This window comes from Staurois parvus, unplaced genomic scaffold (genome assembly GCF_062004578.1).
Source record: "Staurois parvus isolate SC_StPar_1 unplaced genomic scaffold, SC_StPar_1.0 ptg000095l, whole genome shotgun sequence".
NCBI classification, from domain to species: domain Eukaryota; kingdom Metazoa; phylum Chordata; class Amphibia; order Anura; family Ranidae; genus Staurois; species Staurois parvus.
This window is the reverse complement of record NW_028317891.1, coordinates 3,151,722-3,169,343: the sequence shown is the minus strand read 5'-3', so window position 1 is coordinate 3,169,343 and position 17,622 is coordinate 3,151,722. Positions and strand designations below refer to the sequence as shown.

Sequence of the window (17,622 nt, the reverse complement as noted above, 5' to 3'; positions counted from 1 at the left end):
AGCCCTATGTCAATCTTCACCCTGAATTCTAATATCCATTTTGTATGCTTTCCCACAGCCAGGGAGTTTGAAGGTGAGGAGGAATATCTGGACATCCAGGGCATCACCAGGGAACAGTCTGGAAAATACGAGTGCAAAGCCGCCAATGAAGTCGCCTCAGCTGACGTGAAGCAAGTCCGAGTCACTGTGAACTGTGAGTACCCTACGACCATGGATCCTGTAGGTTTTAAAGTGAATGTAAATCCTAACTATATAATTGTTTATATGCTTCCTTTCAGTCTGGTAAATGTACCAGTGAAAGCGCTTTCTTTTACCTGTTCGATAAGTGCAAGACATACCTATTGATCCTTCTAGAAATCCATTGATCTGATAACTTACTGTGCTGTCTGCCTTGCCTTAGCTTCACTCTTATCAGTTTTATTGGTCACAGCTCTCTTTGGACTACTGAACACCTCCCTGAGGCTCCCTCTATGTTATGAAGATGAGAGGGGGACACGTTCTGTAGTCCTGTCCTAGGATAACGCAGCTGCTCCTCCAGGAAAGTGTGAGAAAGTACTGTCACAATAGGACAGCAATTGTGATAATTTCAGGATAGCCAGCATGGGTGGAGTAACACCTACAAGCAGTCCTTTGGTCTACTAATGTGTAAATTCACTTTTCAGAACGATTTTCAGAAAACCCCCTTTACAGTTCTGTATCCAATGATGAATGAGTATAATCATTCTCAACCATGGTTCTATGGAACCCCAGGGTAACTCCAGAGGTTGCTAGGGGTTTCTTAAACTGTGGCTGATTGGTGTCCCATTTAAGGGTCATTGACACTTAGTAGAGCCAGTTGAATGAATTCATTGATCTTTTTAGTTGTCCACAGGTGTTGCATTCTGTCCACCACTGTACAGTTGCAAGAAAAAGTATGTGAACCCCTTGGGATTACGTGGAGTTTTGCATGAATTGGGCATAAAATGTGCTCTGAACGTCATCTAAGTCACAACAATAGAAGAACACAGTCTGCTGAACATAATACTACACACACATTAGATGTTGCCATGGTTTAATTGCACATAACATGTAAACATTCACAGTGCAGGGAGGAAAAAGTATGTGAGGCCCTAGCTTAATAACTTCTCCCAGAGCTAATTGGAGCCAGGAGTGAGCCAACCTTGACTCCAATCAGTGTGATGATATTGGATGTGTTGCTGACAGCTGTCCTGCCCTTAAAAAACACACACCTATTTTGGATTTACTGGGTTCAAGAAGCACTGTCTGATGTGAACCATGCCTCGCAGAAAAGAGCTCTCAGAAGACCTACGATCAAGAATTGTTGACTTGCATGAAGCTGGAAAGGGTTACAAAAGTATCTCCAAAAGCCTTGTTGTTCATGTGTCCACGGTAAGACAGACTGTCTACAAATGGAGAAAGTTTAGCACTGTTGCTACTCTCCCTAGACGTGGTCATCCTGTAAAAATGACTGCAAGAGCACAGCGCAGAATACTGCATGAGGTAAAGAAGAATCCCAGAGTGTCAGCTAAAGACCTACAGAAATCTCTGGCACATGCTAACATTTTTGTTGACACATCTACAATAAGGAAAACATTAAACAAGAATGGAGTACATGGGAGGACACCACGGAGGAAGCCATTGCTGTCCAAAAAGAATATTGCAGCACGTTTGAAGTTTGCAAAAGAGCACCTGGATGTTCCACAGCACTACTGGCAAAATATACTGTGGACAGATGAAACCAAGATTGAGTTGTTTGGGAAGAACACACAATACTATGTGGAGAAAAAAAGGCACAGCACACCAACATCAAAACCTCATCCCCACTGTAAAACATGGCGGAGGGAGCATCATGGTTTGGGGCTGCTTTGCTGCCTCAGGGCCTGGACGGATTGTTGTCATTGATGGGAAAATGAATTTCAGAGTTTATCAAGACATTTTGCAGGAAAATGTGCGACCATCTGTCCGCCAACTGAAGCTCCGCAGAGGATGAGTGATGCAACAGGACAATGACCCAAAGCATACAAGTAATTCAACAAAACAATGGCTGCAACAGCACAGAATACGCCTTCTGGAGTGGCCCAGTCAGAGTCCTGACCTCAACCCGATTGAAATGCTGTGGCATGACCTTAAGAGAGCGATTCACACCAGACATCCCAAGAATATTGCTACACTGAAACAGTTTTGTGAAGAGGAGTGGTCCAAAATGACTCCAGATCATTGTGCAGGTCTGATCTGCAACTACAGGAAACGTTTGGTTGAGGTTATTGCTGCCAAAGGAGGGTCAACCAGTTATTAAGTCCAAAGGTTCACATACTTTTTCCTCCCTGCACTGTGAATGTTTACATGTTATGTGCAATTAAACCATGGCAACATCTAATGTTTGTGTAGTATTATGTTCAGCAGACTGTGTTCTTCTATTGTTGTGACTTAGATGACGTTCAGAGCACATTTTATGCCCAATTCATGCAAAACTACAAGTAATCCCAAGGGGTTCACATACTTTTTCTTGCAACTGTAATTCTTCCCACTGACCATTAATATAAGGGACAATCCTTTCACTGACATCCAATGTAAGGAACATTCTTCCCACTGACTACCAATGTAAGGAACATTATTCTTCCAAATGATTAGCAATGTAAGAAGTACTCTTCCCACTGACACCAATGTAAGAAGTACTCTTCCCACTGACACCAATGTAAGAAGTACTCTTCCCACTGACACCAATGTAAGGGAGAATCTTCACACTGATCACCAATGTAAGGAACATTCTTCCAAATGATTAGCAATGTAAGAAGTACTCTTCCCACTGACCACCAATGTAAGGGAGAATCTTCTCACTGACCACCAATATAAGGAGCATTCTTCCCACTGATCACCAATTTAAGGAGCATTCTTCCCACTGATCACCAATGTAAGGGACATTCTTCCCACTGATCACCAATGTAAGGAGCATTCTTCCCACTGACCACCAATGTTGGGAGAATTCTTCCTAATGACACCTATGTAAGGTGAATTCTTCCCATTGACCACCAATTTAAGGAACATTCTTATCACTGACCTCCAATGTAAGGAGCATTCTTCCCACTAACCACCAACGTAAGAAATATTATTCCCACTGACCACCAACGTAAAAAGTATTCTTCCCACTGACCACCAACGTAAGAAGTATTCTTCCCACTGACCACCAATGTAAGAGTCGTTTTTTCCCACTGACCATCAATGAATTGTTTTAGCAAGGGTTCCTCAAGACCTGAAAAGCATTTCAAAGGTTCCTCTGTAGTAAATAGGATGAGAAAGGCTGGAATAGCTGATACTACTGTTGGAAATAGTGAAGGTCCTTCCATTACAGATGTAACTGTTGGGGGTCCTATCCAGGAAAAGTGCCAGTCTCTCATTCCTCCCATTTGCAGGACATTCTGAATTTCATAATAAAAGCCATTGTAAATACATGCATGCTCATTGGATCCTTACCAAACTCCAGCTTAGCATAGTGGCAGCCACTCTGAACCCTTCAAACTCCACACATGCGTACAGCTAGAGAAGGAGATCACGCGCTGCGCACATTTGTGTCTAAGCTAAGCTGGAGCCAGGAGAGGGTGCACTGCACATGCACATAGTTTGAATGGCCTGGAGCGACCACTGGGGGGGGGGGGGGCATTATTTTGAAATTCCGCCCCTCCTGCAAATGGAAGGATGGAGAGGAATGAGGGGGGCAGCTTTTTCTGGAGCAGACCCCCACCAGCTGCATCTGGAGAACCTTCATCATTTACAACAGGATAAGCTCTGGTACAGGGGCGGACTGACAACTCAAGGGGCCCCCGGGCAATAGGGGATCATGGGGCCCCTGTGTCCTTGCCCAAACTCAAAAAAGCCTATGGAAAAGGTACTAGGGGCATCTCATGGGGCCCCCTACTGACCCCGGGCCCTCGGGCAGTGTCCGAGTTTCCAAATGGTCAGTCCGCCCCTGCTCTGGTATGTACTAATATATGGATGCAGAAGTGCATAGGGGTGTTTTCTGAAAATCTTCCTGAAAGGTGTACTAACACTTTAAACTCTCCTTAGCCCTGGTTTCTCTGTCCAGCATGATCGCCAAGCTCTAAACGAGGCATGAAAATGCAGAGCTTCCATGATGTCAGAATGACCCCAAAACAGTGAGCTCCTTAGAGCATGAAAATTATAAATAAATACAAAATGACGAAGGGCACAACAATCAGACCATAACCCCGGACTCCGCTTTTGATTACATTTTGTGCTCTCTATGTCACCAATCTAAGGGATAAATGCAATTCTCCTAATGCTTAACTCCAGGCCATGCCGACCGTCCCAGATCCAACCACAAACAATTATTGCTCCCTCTGTTTTACGTCTGAAGTTTTCATTCATTACACGGTTCAGCAATAATGTAGCTTACTGGTTTACAATAACAATGTAATTAAAGCTGAACTCCGGGCTAAACAAACATTGTCTAAGTAGAAGAGTCGTGTATTCTTCCCGAATCTTGGTGCTCTTTGTGTATTTCTTCCAGAGATGTGCAGTAATCCAGTGTGAGACTTTACCTCTGTGCAGGAGCTTCCTGTACTAAAGACCGGTCACTGCTGTGCAAGGTGACTGGTCTTGTCTCCGCCCTCCTGTAGTTTTCTGCAGGCAGCCTGTAGTGGGTGGGACCTGCTGAGCCCCTCCCACAGCTCACCACAGGCTGTACAGCCTAGGAACGGTGCAAACAAACCAAACCAAACCACCCACAGATAACAGTACATACAATGCAAGCGTCGTCAGGCAGGCCGGGTCAATATCAATCGGGCAGGTAGGTACAGGGGGAGCAAGCGGAGAATAGTCGGGGTCACAAGCCAGGTTCAGCAGGTAGCGGGCAGCGTGGTACAGAGGGTCAGGCAGAGGAGAATGGTCAGACAAGCCAGGGATCAGGAGCAGGAGAATGGTCAGACAAGCCAGGGATCAGAGCAGGGTCAGCAGAGAATCAGACAGGAACAGGAACAGGAAACAGGGCCCAGGAGAAACACAACACCAAGGCAGAGTCTGCAGGTCTGAATGTCCCTTAAATACACCAGTATAATTAGTTCCAGGTGTTTGACTGGCTGCAAGGTTGAGTCTCTGATTGCTGGGAGCACCCGCTGGCCAGCCCTGGTACTGCAGCTCATAAGGCAGGTGAGTCCCACTATTGCTGGCCAGTCCATTCCTGACATAGTTGATTTGTATAAAATATTTGAATTAAAAATTGTTCACCTTACACTTCCACTACCTGATGAGTCTGATCTAACCGGACCTTTTGCACAGATCCTGGGAGCCCTGAGGATCCCAGATTTTTGAGCAGTTGTTTTTGTACAGTGTTAGAGTGACCGTTCATGACATTTTGGATTCTTAGTTTCCCAGGATCCTATGAGAAGGTCTACTGACAGCACCCTAGAGAGGGTCTACTGATATCACCTGAGAGAGGGTCTACTGACATTACCTAGAAAAACGTCTACTGACATCACCCGAGAGAGTATCTACTGATATCAACCGAGTGAGGGTTTACCGACATCACCTACGGTAAGGTATACTGACATCACCTATGAGAAGGTCTACTGACATCATCCAAGAGAAGGTCTACTGACATTACCTAACATTGGGTCTACTGATATCACCTATGAGATGGCCTACTGACATCACCCAAGAGAGGGTCTACTGACATCACCCAAGAGAGAGTCTACTGACATTACCTGTGAAAAGATCTATTGCACGGGTGTCAAACTGGCAGCCTTCCAGCTGTTGACAAAGTCCTATGAGGCATTGGAAGGCTGGCAGCTACAAGCATGACTCCCAACGGCAGAGGCATGATGGGACTTGTAGTTTTGCAACAGCTGGAGGGCCACCAGTTTGACACCCCTGATCTACTGACATCACCTACAGAAAGGACTACTGACATTACCTATGAGAAGGTCTTTTGACATCACCTACAGGAAGGTCTACAGACATCACCTGAGAGAGGGTCTATTGTAGGGGCAGACTGACCATTTGGAAACTCGGGCACTGCCCGAGGGCCCGGGGTCAATAGGGGGCCCCATGAGATGCCCCTGGTACCTTTTTCATAGGCTTTTTTGAGTTTGGACAAGGACACAGGGGCCCCATGATCCCCTATTGCCCGGGGGCCCCATGAGTTGTCAGTCCGCCCCTGGTCTATTGATATCTCCTACAAGAAGGTCTACTGACATCACCTACGGGAAGGTCCACTGACATCACTTTTGAAAAGGTCTACTGATACCACCCAAGAGAGGGTCTACTGACATCACTTAAAAGAGGATCTACTGACATCATCCGAGAGAGGGTCTACTGACATCACCCAGAAGAGGCTCTACTGACATCCCCTACGAGGATGTCTACTGATATCACCTGAGAGAGGGTCTACTGACTTCACCTAGGAGAGGGTCTACTGACATCACCTACGAGAAGATATACTGACATCACCCGAGAGAGGGTCTTCAGACCTCACCTACAAGAAGGTCATTGGACATCACCCGAGAAAGGGTCTAATGACATTACCTACAAGACGGTTTACTGACATCATCCGAGCAATGGTCTACTAACATTACCTATGAGAAGGTCTGCTGATGTCACCCTTACGTCAGCAAGCCAATGGAAGCTCCAGTACCCTTTTCCTGCTTTGTTCAACAAAAAAAGCCATACTCCATCTCCCACGTCCCAAATATTACCTCCACACTGCTGTTAACCTTCTTAATTTTTGTTATCCAGGTTTCAACCTTTATTGTCCCCAGTTCTACTGACACACCTCCTGTTCAGTTCCAGTATCCTCTTCAATACATTCACAGTCAGGGGTCCCCACAACTTCCATCATCTGCATTTCTTTCCTGACATACTGTTCACGGTCATGCCACCCCCACTCCTGCCCTGCACATATTGCACACTGTTATACCCTACACACTCCTCTTCTGTACATACTACCTGTTTTAACCCCTGCCCTACTCCTCTTCTGCACATATTGTACACTGTTATACCCTGCTCACTCTTAACCGGCACATACTGCCCACCATCAAGTCCTCCTTCCTCCATCCCTATGCATATTGCCTGTGGTTATACCCTTCACACTCCTCTCCTGCATATACAGTACTTCTTGCTGTCATACCTCTCTTGCTGATATTGCCCCCATCATTCCCTCCCTGCACATACTGCCTGCTATCATATATTCCACATTCCTCAGTGTCACGTCCTCCACACTCCTCTCTTGTACATATTGTTCACTGTCATACCCTCTGCACTCCTTTCCTGGGCACACTGCCTGCTGTCATTCCCTCCACTCGTCTCTCCTGTACATACTGCCCTACATGTACTCTGTCCTTGCATGTATCACCCACCATCATTTCCTCCCAACTCCTCTGCTACAACTTTGTACATCTATTGCTCACTGTCATATCCTCTGAATTACTATCTTGTGATTACTGCCTATTGTTATACCCTACTGCACATACAGCCCCCACCTACACTCCTCTCCTGAACATACTGCCCACTGTCCTACCCTTCTCCTTCTTCTCTTGCACATACTGCCCCCTGTCAAACTCTTCTCTTCTGCACATGTTGTCCACTGTTATACCTCCTGCACTCCTTTACTGGGCATACTGCCCACTGTTATTCCCTCTACTCATCTCTAATACACGTGCTGCCCGTTATCATACCCTCCTCTCTCTCGCCCTGCACATACTGCCCATTGTCATACCCTCCTCCCTACTCTTCTGCACATACTTCCCACTGTCATACCTTCTTCCAGCATCTGAACATACTGCCCGCCTTTCGTGCCCTCCTACCGCCTATCCTGAACATTCTCCCCGCTGTCATATCCTTCTCTCTTGCACAAACTGCCCCCAGTAATAACATCCTCCATCCTCTCCTGCACATGCTGTGTGTTGTCATACCTTCCTCTATCCTCTCTGAACATACTGCCTGCTGTCATGTCCTCCTACCTTTTCTCCTGAACATACTGCCCGCTGTCATACCCTCCTCTCCTGCACATGCTACCCATTGCCATACCCTCCTCTATCATCTTCTGCACACACAGGCTGCTGTCATACCCTCTTCTATCTTCTCCTGAACATACAGAACACTGTCCTACCCTCCCTCCCTCCTGTCCTGCACATATTGCCCACTATCATACCCTCCTCTATCTTCTCCTGAACATACAGAACACTGTCATACCTTCCCTCCCTCCTGTCCTGCACATAGTGCCCACTGTCATACCCTCCTCCCTCCTATCATGCACATGCTATGCCCACTGTCATATGCTCCTTTCTCCCCTCCTGCACATAGTACCCACTGTCATACCTTCTTCTACTGCACATAGTGCCCGCTGTCATACCCTCCTCTTCTGCACTTATTGCCTTCTGCCATACCCTCCTCTCCTGCACTTATTGCCCTCTGTTATACCCTCCTCTTCTGCACTTATTGCCCTCTGTTATACCCTCCTCTTCTGCACTTATTGCCCGCTTTCAGACCCTCCTCTTCTGCACTTATTGCTCTCTGTTATACCCTCCTCGTCTGCACTTATTGCCCGCTTTCATACCCTCCTCTTCTGTACTTATTGCCCGCTTTCATACCCTCCTCTTCTGCACTTATTGCCCGCTGCCATACCCTCCTCTCCTGCACATAGTGCTCACTATCATACCTTCCTCTCCTGCACTTATTGGTCATTGTCATACCCTGCTGCCTCCTCTCCTGTACCTCCTGCCCGCTGTCATACCCTCCTCCCTCCTTCATGCACATACTGTGTCCACTGTCACATGCTCCTCCATCCTGTCCTGCACATAGTGCCCACTGTCATACCCTCTTCCCTCCTGTCCTACACATAGTGCCCACTGTCATACCATCTTATCCTGCACATAGTGCTCACTGTCATACCTTCCTCTCCTGCACTTATTGCTCATTGTCATACACTGCTGCTTCCTCTCCTGTACCTCCTGCCCGCTGTCATACCCTCCTCCCTCCTTTCATGCATATACTGTGTCCACTGTCATATACTCCTCCCTCCTCACCTGCACATAGTGCCCACTGTCATACCCTCCTCCCCTTGTCCTGCACATAGTGCCTACTGTCATACCATTCTCTCCTGTACATAGTGCCCACTGTCATACCCTTCTCTCCTGCACTTATTGCCCACTGCCATACCCTCTTCTCTTGCACTCATTGCCTGCTGTCATACCATCCTCTCCTGGACATAATGCTCACTGTCATACCTTCCTCTCCTGCACTTATTGCCAGCTGTCATACCCTCCTCTTCTGCACTTATTGCCTGCTGTCATACCTTTCTGTATCCTCTTTGAACATACTGCCCACTGTCATGCCCTCCTACCTTCTCTCCTGAACATACTGCCCGCTGTCATACCCTCTTCTCCTGCACATGCTACCCATTGCCATACCCTCCTCTATCCTCTTCTGCACACACTGACTGCTATCCTACCCTCCTTTATCTTCTCCTGAACATACAGAACACTGCCATTGTCAGGGCTCCAGGGTGTGACCAGAGGTATGTGAACTGACACAGGGAAACGCAGGCTTCAGATATGTTATAACAATATAATTTATTAACACTAACAATACATAAACGCAGTGCAATACTAAAACATAACACAGTGCAAACAAACCAAACCAAACCACCCACAGATAACAATACATACAATGCAAGCGTCGTGAGGCAGGCCGGGTCAATAACAGTCGGGCAGGTAGGAACAGGAGGAGCAGGCAGAGAGTAGTCAGGTCACGAGCCGGGTACAGCAACTAATGGGCAGGTAGGTACAGGGGGTCAGGCAGAGAATAGTCGGGGTCACAAGCCAGGGATCAAACCGGAGAAGTCAGCAGAGGTCCGGATCAGGCAGGGTCAGCAAAGAATCAGTCAGACAGGGACAGGGACAGGAACAGGGATGCAGGTAACAAGATACAGGGGCCCAGGAAAAACACACACCAAGGCCCAGACTGCAGGTCTGGCCATCCCTTAAATACACCTGCATAATCAGCTTCAGGTGTTTGGCTGGCTGCAGGGTTGAGTCTCTGATTGCTGAGAGCACCCGCTGGCCAGCCCTGGTACTGCAGCCCACAAGGCAGGTGAGTCCCACCATTACTGGCAAGTCCATTCCTGACAGTCATACTCTCCCTCCCTCCTGTCCTGCACATAGTGCCCACTGTCATACCCTCCTCCCTCCTTTCATGCACATGCTATGCCCACTGTCATATGCTCCTTTCTCCCCTCCTGCACATAGTGCCCGCTGTCATACCCTCCTCTTCTGCACTTATTGCCTTCTGCCATACCCTTCTCTCCTGCACTTATTGCCCTCTGTTATACCCTCCTCTTCTGCACTTATTGCCCTCAGTTATACCCTCCTCTTCTTCACTTATTGCCCGCTTTCATACCCTCCTCTTCTGCACTTATTGCCCGCTGCCATACCCTCCTCTCCTGCACATAGTGCTCACTATCATACCTTCCTCTCCTGCACTTATTGCTCATTGTCATACCCTGCTGCCTCCTCTCCTGTACCTCCTGCCCGCTGTCATACCCTCTTCCCTCCTTCATGCACATACTGTGTCCACTGTCATATGCTCCTCCCTCCTGTCCTGCACATAGTGCCCACTGTCATACCCTCCTCCCTCCTGTCCTGCACATAGTTCCCACTGACATACCCTCCCCCATCCTCTCCTACACATACTGTTTGCTGTCATACCCTCCTGCATCCTATCCTGTACATACTGCCTGTTGGCATAATGTCTTCCCTCATCTATTACACATATTGTCTACTGTCATACCTTCCTCTATCGTTTCCTGAACATGCGTCCCACTGTCACGCCCTCCTACCTCTTCTCCTGAACCTACTGCCCGCTGTCATACCCTCCTCCCTCCTTTCATGCACATGCTGTGTCCACTGTCATATGCTAATTTCTCCTCTCCTGCACATAGTGCCCACTTTCATGCCCTGCTCTTCTGCACTTATTGCCCGCTGCCATACCCTCCTCTTCTGCACTTATTGCCTATTGTCATACCCTCCTCTCCTGCACTTATTGCATGCTGTCATACCCTCCTCTTCTGCACTTATTGCCCGCTTTCATACCCTCCTCTTCTGCACTTATTGCCCGCTGTCATACCCTCCTCTCCTGCACTTATTGCCTATTGTCATACCCTCCTCTCCTGCACTTATTGCATGCTGTCATACCCTAATCTTCTGCATGTATTGCCCGCTTTCATACCCTCCTCTTCTGCACTTATTGCCCGCTGCCATACCCTCCTCTCCTGCACATAGTGCTCACTGTCATACCATCTTCTCCTGCACATAGTGCCCACTGTCATACCCTCCTCTCCTGCACTTATTGCCCGCTGGCATACCATCTTTCCCTGCACATAGTGCTCACCGTCATACCCTCCTCTTCTGCACATAGTGCCCACTGCCATACCCTCCTCTTCTGCATTTATTGCCCACTGCCATACCCTCCTCTTCTGCACTTATTGCCCACTGCCATACCCTCCTCTTCTGCACTTATTGCCCTCTGTTATACCTTCCTCTCCTGCACTTATTGCCTTCTGTCATACCCTCCTCCCTCCTCTCCTACACACATTGCCCCCATTATTAACTCCAAGCTCTTCTCCAGCACATACCTTCCATAAAGACACTTCTTCAGCATATTTTGTTATCTCCCCAATCTTACCTGTGTATATGTTACACAATAACTTGCAGCACGTTAGTCATAATTAGAAATGAACAAATAGGATTCTTTATATCTTCCCTGCAGAGGAATATTTCTATAAACCCGAAATGACTGTAGGAATGTGATTGTGTCATTGTGTTTATGCAGTCAGCTACATTTTCTCCATTTTTTTTTTTTTTCATTTTCTAATCCCCATCTTCCAATCACTCCTTTGCGTCGTCTGCTTGCTTCATTATTTAGATACGGGTCTCATTTTTTAAGAATTGCTAACCGAAGGGCATACTGTGGACACAATATTATATTCCCAAAATACATATATATTTTAAATAAAAATGCCACGGATGTGCGCTCTCCGGAGATTTTTACCTAGGGGGAGCGAAATGCAGCGATTGGAAACGAGAAGAATAGACTTTCAAGAATAATCCTCATTATCGCACTCCGGACTTTCCCGGTGAATAGATAACAGTAAGAATATGTGACAGAACAGAGAATGTGACAAGAGGAAATGGCGGAATGTTCCAGAAGAACGCGTTCTTAAGGTGGCACTACAGTCACAACTTTTTTTTCAGTAGATCTAAGCCTGAGAATGGAAATGTAATATATTGAAGCACACCTCTCTTAAGGTTTGGATGCTGCATTCGTTTTCTTTTTTTTTCAGACTAAAAACATTTTCAGCAAGGACAGAACATATCTGTTGATCCTGCCGAAAATTCTGTGTTCTTGGAACTTCCTGTGTTTTGAAATGAAATCTCAATTGATGTCTGAAATAAAAATGAATGCAAAAGTTCTGAGACCTTTTCTGCTTTTTTTGACCTAAACGTGATGGCTGGGTTTACATTTGGCCACCCATTGAACAGATATGGGTCCAGAACAGGGGCGGACTGACAACTCATGGGGCCCGCGGGCAATAGGGGATCATGGGGCCCCTATGTCCTTGCCCAAACTCAAAAAAGCCTATGAAAAAGGTACCAGGGGCATCTCATGAGGCCCCCTACTGACCCCAGGCCCTCGGGCAGTGCCCGAGTTTCCAAATGGTCAGTCCGCCCCTTGTCCAGAATGCTTTGTTCTTTTAAAATGCAGCAAAAAATATTAAAATGTTAGAATTGTGTTGATATCCCAATATTTATGGACCTGACTGTATATATATATACTGTATATATATATATATATATATATATATGATGTATATATGTCCATAATAACGTGTATATGTCCATAATGATGTATATATGTCCATAATGGTGTGTATATGTGTCCAAAATGACATGTATATATATCCATAATGACGTGTATATGTGTCCATAATGACGTGTATATATATATATCCATAATGACGTGTATAATATATCCATAATAACATGTATATGTGTCCATAATGACGTGTATATATATATATCCATAATGACGTGTATATGTGTCCATAATGACGTGTATATATATCCATAATGACGTGTGTATATATATATATATATATATATATATATATATATCCATAATGACATGTATATACATCCATAATGACGAATATATATGTCCATAATGACGTGTATACGTGTCCATAATGACGTGTGTATATATATATATATCTATGATGACGAATATATATGTCTATAATGACGTGTATATATATCCATAATGACAAAAATATACAGTTGTGTTCAAAATAATAGCAGTGTGTTGAAAAAAGTGAATAAAGCTGAAAATCCTTCTAATAGCTTTTCTTTCCATCCACACAAATGCATTGGGAACACGACACATTCTATTCCAAATCACAACATGAAGAAAAATAGATAAAATTTGTGTTGTTCCTCTAAAAAAATGGAAGAAAAGTGAATATTAGACGGTTCAAAAAATGGCAGTGTTTGTATTCTTCTTTACAAACTCAAACATTCACTATATAAACTGAGAAATGTTTGAAGATTTTGCTTTCCTTTGAATGACTTCATGAATATTTGGTTGTAGTCGCACTGTTTCTGAGAACTGCTGTACATCTGTGTTGCATGGAGTCACCCAACTTCTGGCCCCTGTGATCAGGTATTCCAGCCCAGGATGATTGGACCACATTCCACAGTTCTTCTCTATTTCTTGGTTTTGCCTCAGAAACGGCATTTTTGATGTCACCCCACAAGTTTTCTATTGGATGAAGATCCGGGGATTGGGCTGGCCACTCCATAACGTCCATCTTGTTGGTCTGGAACCAAGATGTTGCACGTTTACTGGTGTGTTTGGGGTCGTTGTCTTGTTGGAACACCCATTTCAAGGGCATTTCCTCTTCAGCATAAGGCAGCATGACCTCTTCAAGTATTCTGATGTATTCAATCTGATCCATGATCCCTGGTATGCGATAAATAGGCCCAACACCGTAGTATGAGAAACATCCCCATATCATGATGCTTGCCCCACCATGCTTCACGGTCTTCACAGTGTACTGTGGCTTGAATTCAGTGTTTGGGGGTCGTCTGACAAACTGTCTCCGCCCACTAGACCCAAAAAGAACAATCTTACTTTCATCAGTCCACAAAATGTTGCGCCATTTCTCTTTAGGCCGGTCAATGTGCTCTTTGGCAGATTGTAACCTCTTCAGCACACGTCTTTTTTCCAACAGTGGGACTTTGCGGGGACTTCTTGCAGATAGCTTGGCTTCACATAGGCGTCTTCTAATTGTAACAGTCCTCACAGGGAACGTCACACCTTCTTTCATCTTCCTGGAGCTGATTGTTGGCTGAGTCTGTGCCATTTTGGCTATTCTTCTATCCATTCCAATGGTAGTTTTTCGCTTTCTTCCACGTCTTTCAGGTTTTGGTTGCCATTTTAAAGTATTTGCAATCGTTTCAGCTGAGCAGCCGATCATTTTCTGCACTTCTTTATATGTTTTCCCCTCTCCAATCAACTTTTTAATCAAGGTACGCTGTTCTTCTGAACAATGTCTGGAACGACCCATTTTCCTCAGAATTTCAGACAGAAATGCACTGTAACCAGCATGTCCAACATTTGCTGCCTTCCTTCCTTAAATAAGGGCAATAATTGCCACCTGTTTTTCAAAGAATGAATGACCTCACTAATAGAACTCCACACTGCTATTATTTTGAACACGCCCCTTTCAATGAGTGATTCAATGACACAGAATCAGCAGCATGCATGTCATGACTGTTGGGTCTGTTGGATTTCTATTACTCTACTACACCTGCTAGGAAATTATTTGCCATGTAGAAATATCATTTCTACCAAAAACAGTGATTGATCCGGTTAGTGATGTCTGACTGCTATTATTATGAAATCAACTGTATGTCCATAATGACGTGTATACATCCATAATGACGAATATATATGTCCATAATGATGTGTATATATATCCATAATGACGTGTATATATGTCCATAATGACGAATATATATGTCCATAATGACGTGTGTATATATCCATAATGACGAATATATATGTCCATAATGATGAATATATATGTCCATAATGACATGTATATATATCCATAATGACGTGTATATATATCCATAATGATGAATATATATGTCCATAATGATGTGTATATATATCCATAATGATGAATATATATGTCCATAATGACGTGTATATATATCCATAATGACGAATATATATGTCCATAATGATGAATATATATGTCCATAATGATGAATATATATGTCCATAATGATGAATATATATGTCCATAATGACGTGTATATATATCCATAATGACGAATATATATGTCCATAATGACGTGTGTATATGTCCATAATGACGTGTGTATACATCCATAATGACGAATATATATGTCCATAATGACGTGTGTATACATCCATAATGACGTGTGTATATGTCCATAATGACGAATATATAGATCCATAATGACGTGTATATATGTTCCTCTACAGACCCTCCCGTCATAACCGAATCCAAGAGCATCGAGGCCTTTGCCGGCAAGCAAGCTTACCTACGTTGCGAGGCCTCCGCTGAGCCCAAACCAGACTTTGAATGGTTCAAGGATGATACAAGGTATATATATATATAAATATTCTGTGTATAATTCTAACAATGTAGTACATTGTATTGTGGAGCTGAGCACACAGAAGCGGTGAACGTGGCCTAGATACTGCGCAGCGTTACATCTAATATTTGTTACAATGTTTCAGCTCGTAGGCTTGCAGCAAGTGAACAGGGACTGTGGCATTAGTGACTTCGACTTTTGAGTGTTGTCATCACACAGAACCCAATTTATTTCACCATATAGATTCTCATGGTGCAAACACAGAAGAGTGTAGGAAGAGATAAATCATTTTTTCTTATTGGCATAACCTTTTTTTCATGATCCAGCCACAAGAAGTTTAAATCAGGTATACAGGAACAGCATCCAAAGGTTAATTCCCAATCTGCAGAAGCATTTTAGCGGTACAAGGTGAAAAGGAGGCCAAACGTTGAATGCGTAGGACCTGCACAACAGGGAATCATTAGATCAGCGGTGCTCACCTTTCTTCATATGGAGGACCTCAGGTGCAACTCTCAACATCATTAAAGAGCAGAATCTTAAATTCAATGAATATTCAGTGTCAGAGACAGCAGACAGACAGCAGGATAAAGTCCAAGACTATGGGCATAATAAAAGAGATGCACAGAGACTGAAGACTAGATAAATAAGATGGTCAGAGACTGCAGGCATAGTACAAGAGAGGGTCAGAGACTGTGGACATAATACAAGATATGGTCAGAGACTGTAAACGTGATAAAGAAGATGGTCAGGACCAGGGGCGGACTGACAACTCATGGGGCCCCCGGGCAATAGGGGATCATGGGGCCCCTGTGTCCTTGCCCAAACTCAAAAAAGCCTATGAAAATGGTACCAGGGGCATCTCATGGGGCCCCCTACTGACCCCGGGCCCTCGGGCAGTGCCCAAGTTTACAAATGGTCAGTCCGCCCCTGGTTAGGACTGGAGACATGATACAAGAGAAGGTCAGAGACTATAGACATAATATAAGAGATGTTTAGAGACTGTGAATGTAACACAGAAGATGGTCAGGACTGGGGACATGATACAAGAGAAGGTCAGAGACTATGGACATAATACAGGAGATGGTCATAGACTGTAAACATAATACAAGAGATAAAGACTGTGGACATGATACAGGAGATGGTCAGAGACTATATAAATAATACAGGAGATGGTCATAGACTGTATACATAATACAAAAGATAATCAGAGACCGAGGACAGGATACAAGAGATGGTCATAGACTGTGAACATGATACAGACGATGGTCAGGAATTTAGACATTATAGAGAAGATGGTCAGAGACTGAGGGCATGATACAAGAGAATGTCAGAGACTGTGGACATGATACAAGAGATGGTTAGAGTCTGCAGACATGATAAAAGAGATGGTCAGAGACTGTGGACATGATACAGAAGATGGTCAGAGACTATAGACATAATACAGGAGATGGTCAGAGACTATAGACATAATACAGGAGATGGTCATAGACTGTATACATAATACAAAAGATATTCAGAGACCGAGGACAGGATACAGGAGATGGTTATAGAGTATAGACATAATTCAGGAGATGGTCAGAGACTGTGGACATGATACAAGAGATGGTCAGAGTCTGTGGACATGATAAAAGAGATGGTCAGAGCCTGTGGACATGATACAGGAGATGGTCAGAGACTATAGACATAATACAGGAGATGATCAGAGACTATAGACATAATACAAAAGATATTCAGAGACAGAGGACAGGACACAGGAGATGGTCAGAGACTGCGGATATGACACAGAAGTTGGTCAGGAATGTAGGCATAATACAGAACATGATCATAGACTAAGGAAATGATACAAGAGAAGTTCAGAGACTGAAGACATAATACAAGAGATAGTCAGAGACTGCGGACATAATACAAGAGATGGTCAGAGACTGCA

The 17,622-nt window shown here is 44.6% G+C and overlaps 1 protein-coding gene across 4 annotated transcripts in view; it reads left to right on the top strand.

Annotated features, from left to right (window-relative positions):
- LSAMP (limbic system associated membrane protein) overlaps positions 1–17,622 on the top strand; it is a 1,064,612-nt gene that overhangs the window by 970,555 nt on the left and 76,435 nt on the right. For all 4 annotated transcript variants that reach the window (XM_089670767.1, XM_089670764.1, XM_089670766.1 and 1 more), the window contains exons 4-5: positions 59–193; positions 15,583–15,703. In XM_089670767.1, the coding sequence (XP_089526893.1) occupies positions 59–193; positions 15,583–15,703 (256 nt within the window). The remainder of the gene's footprint in view (positions 1–58; positions 194–15,582; positions 15,704–17,622) is intronic.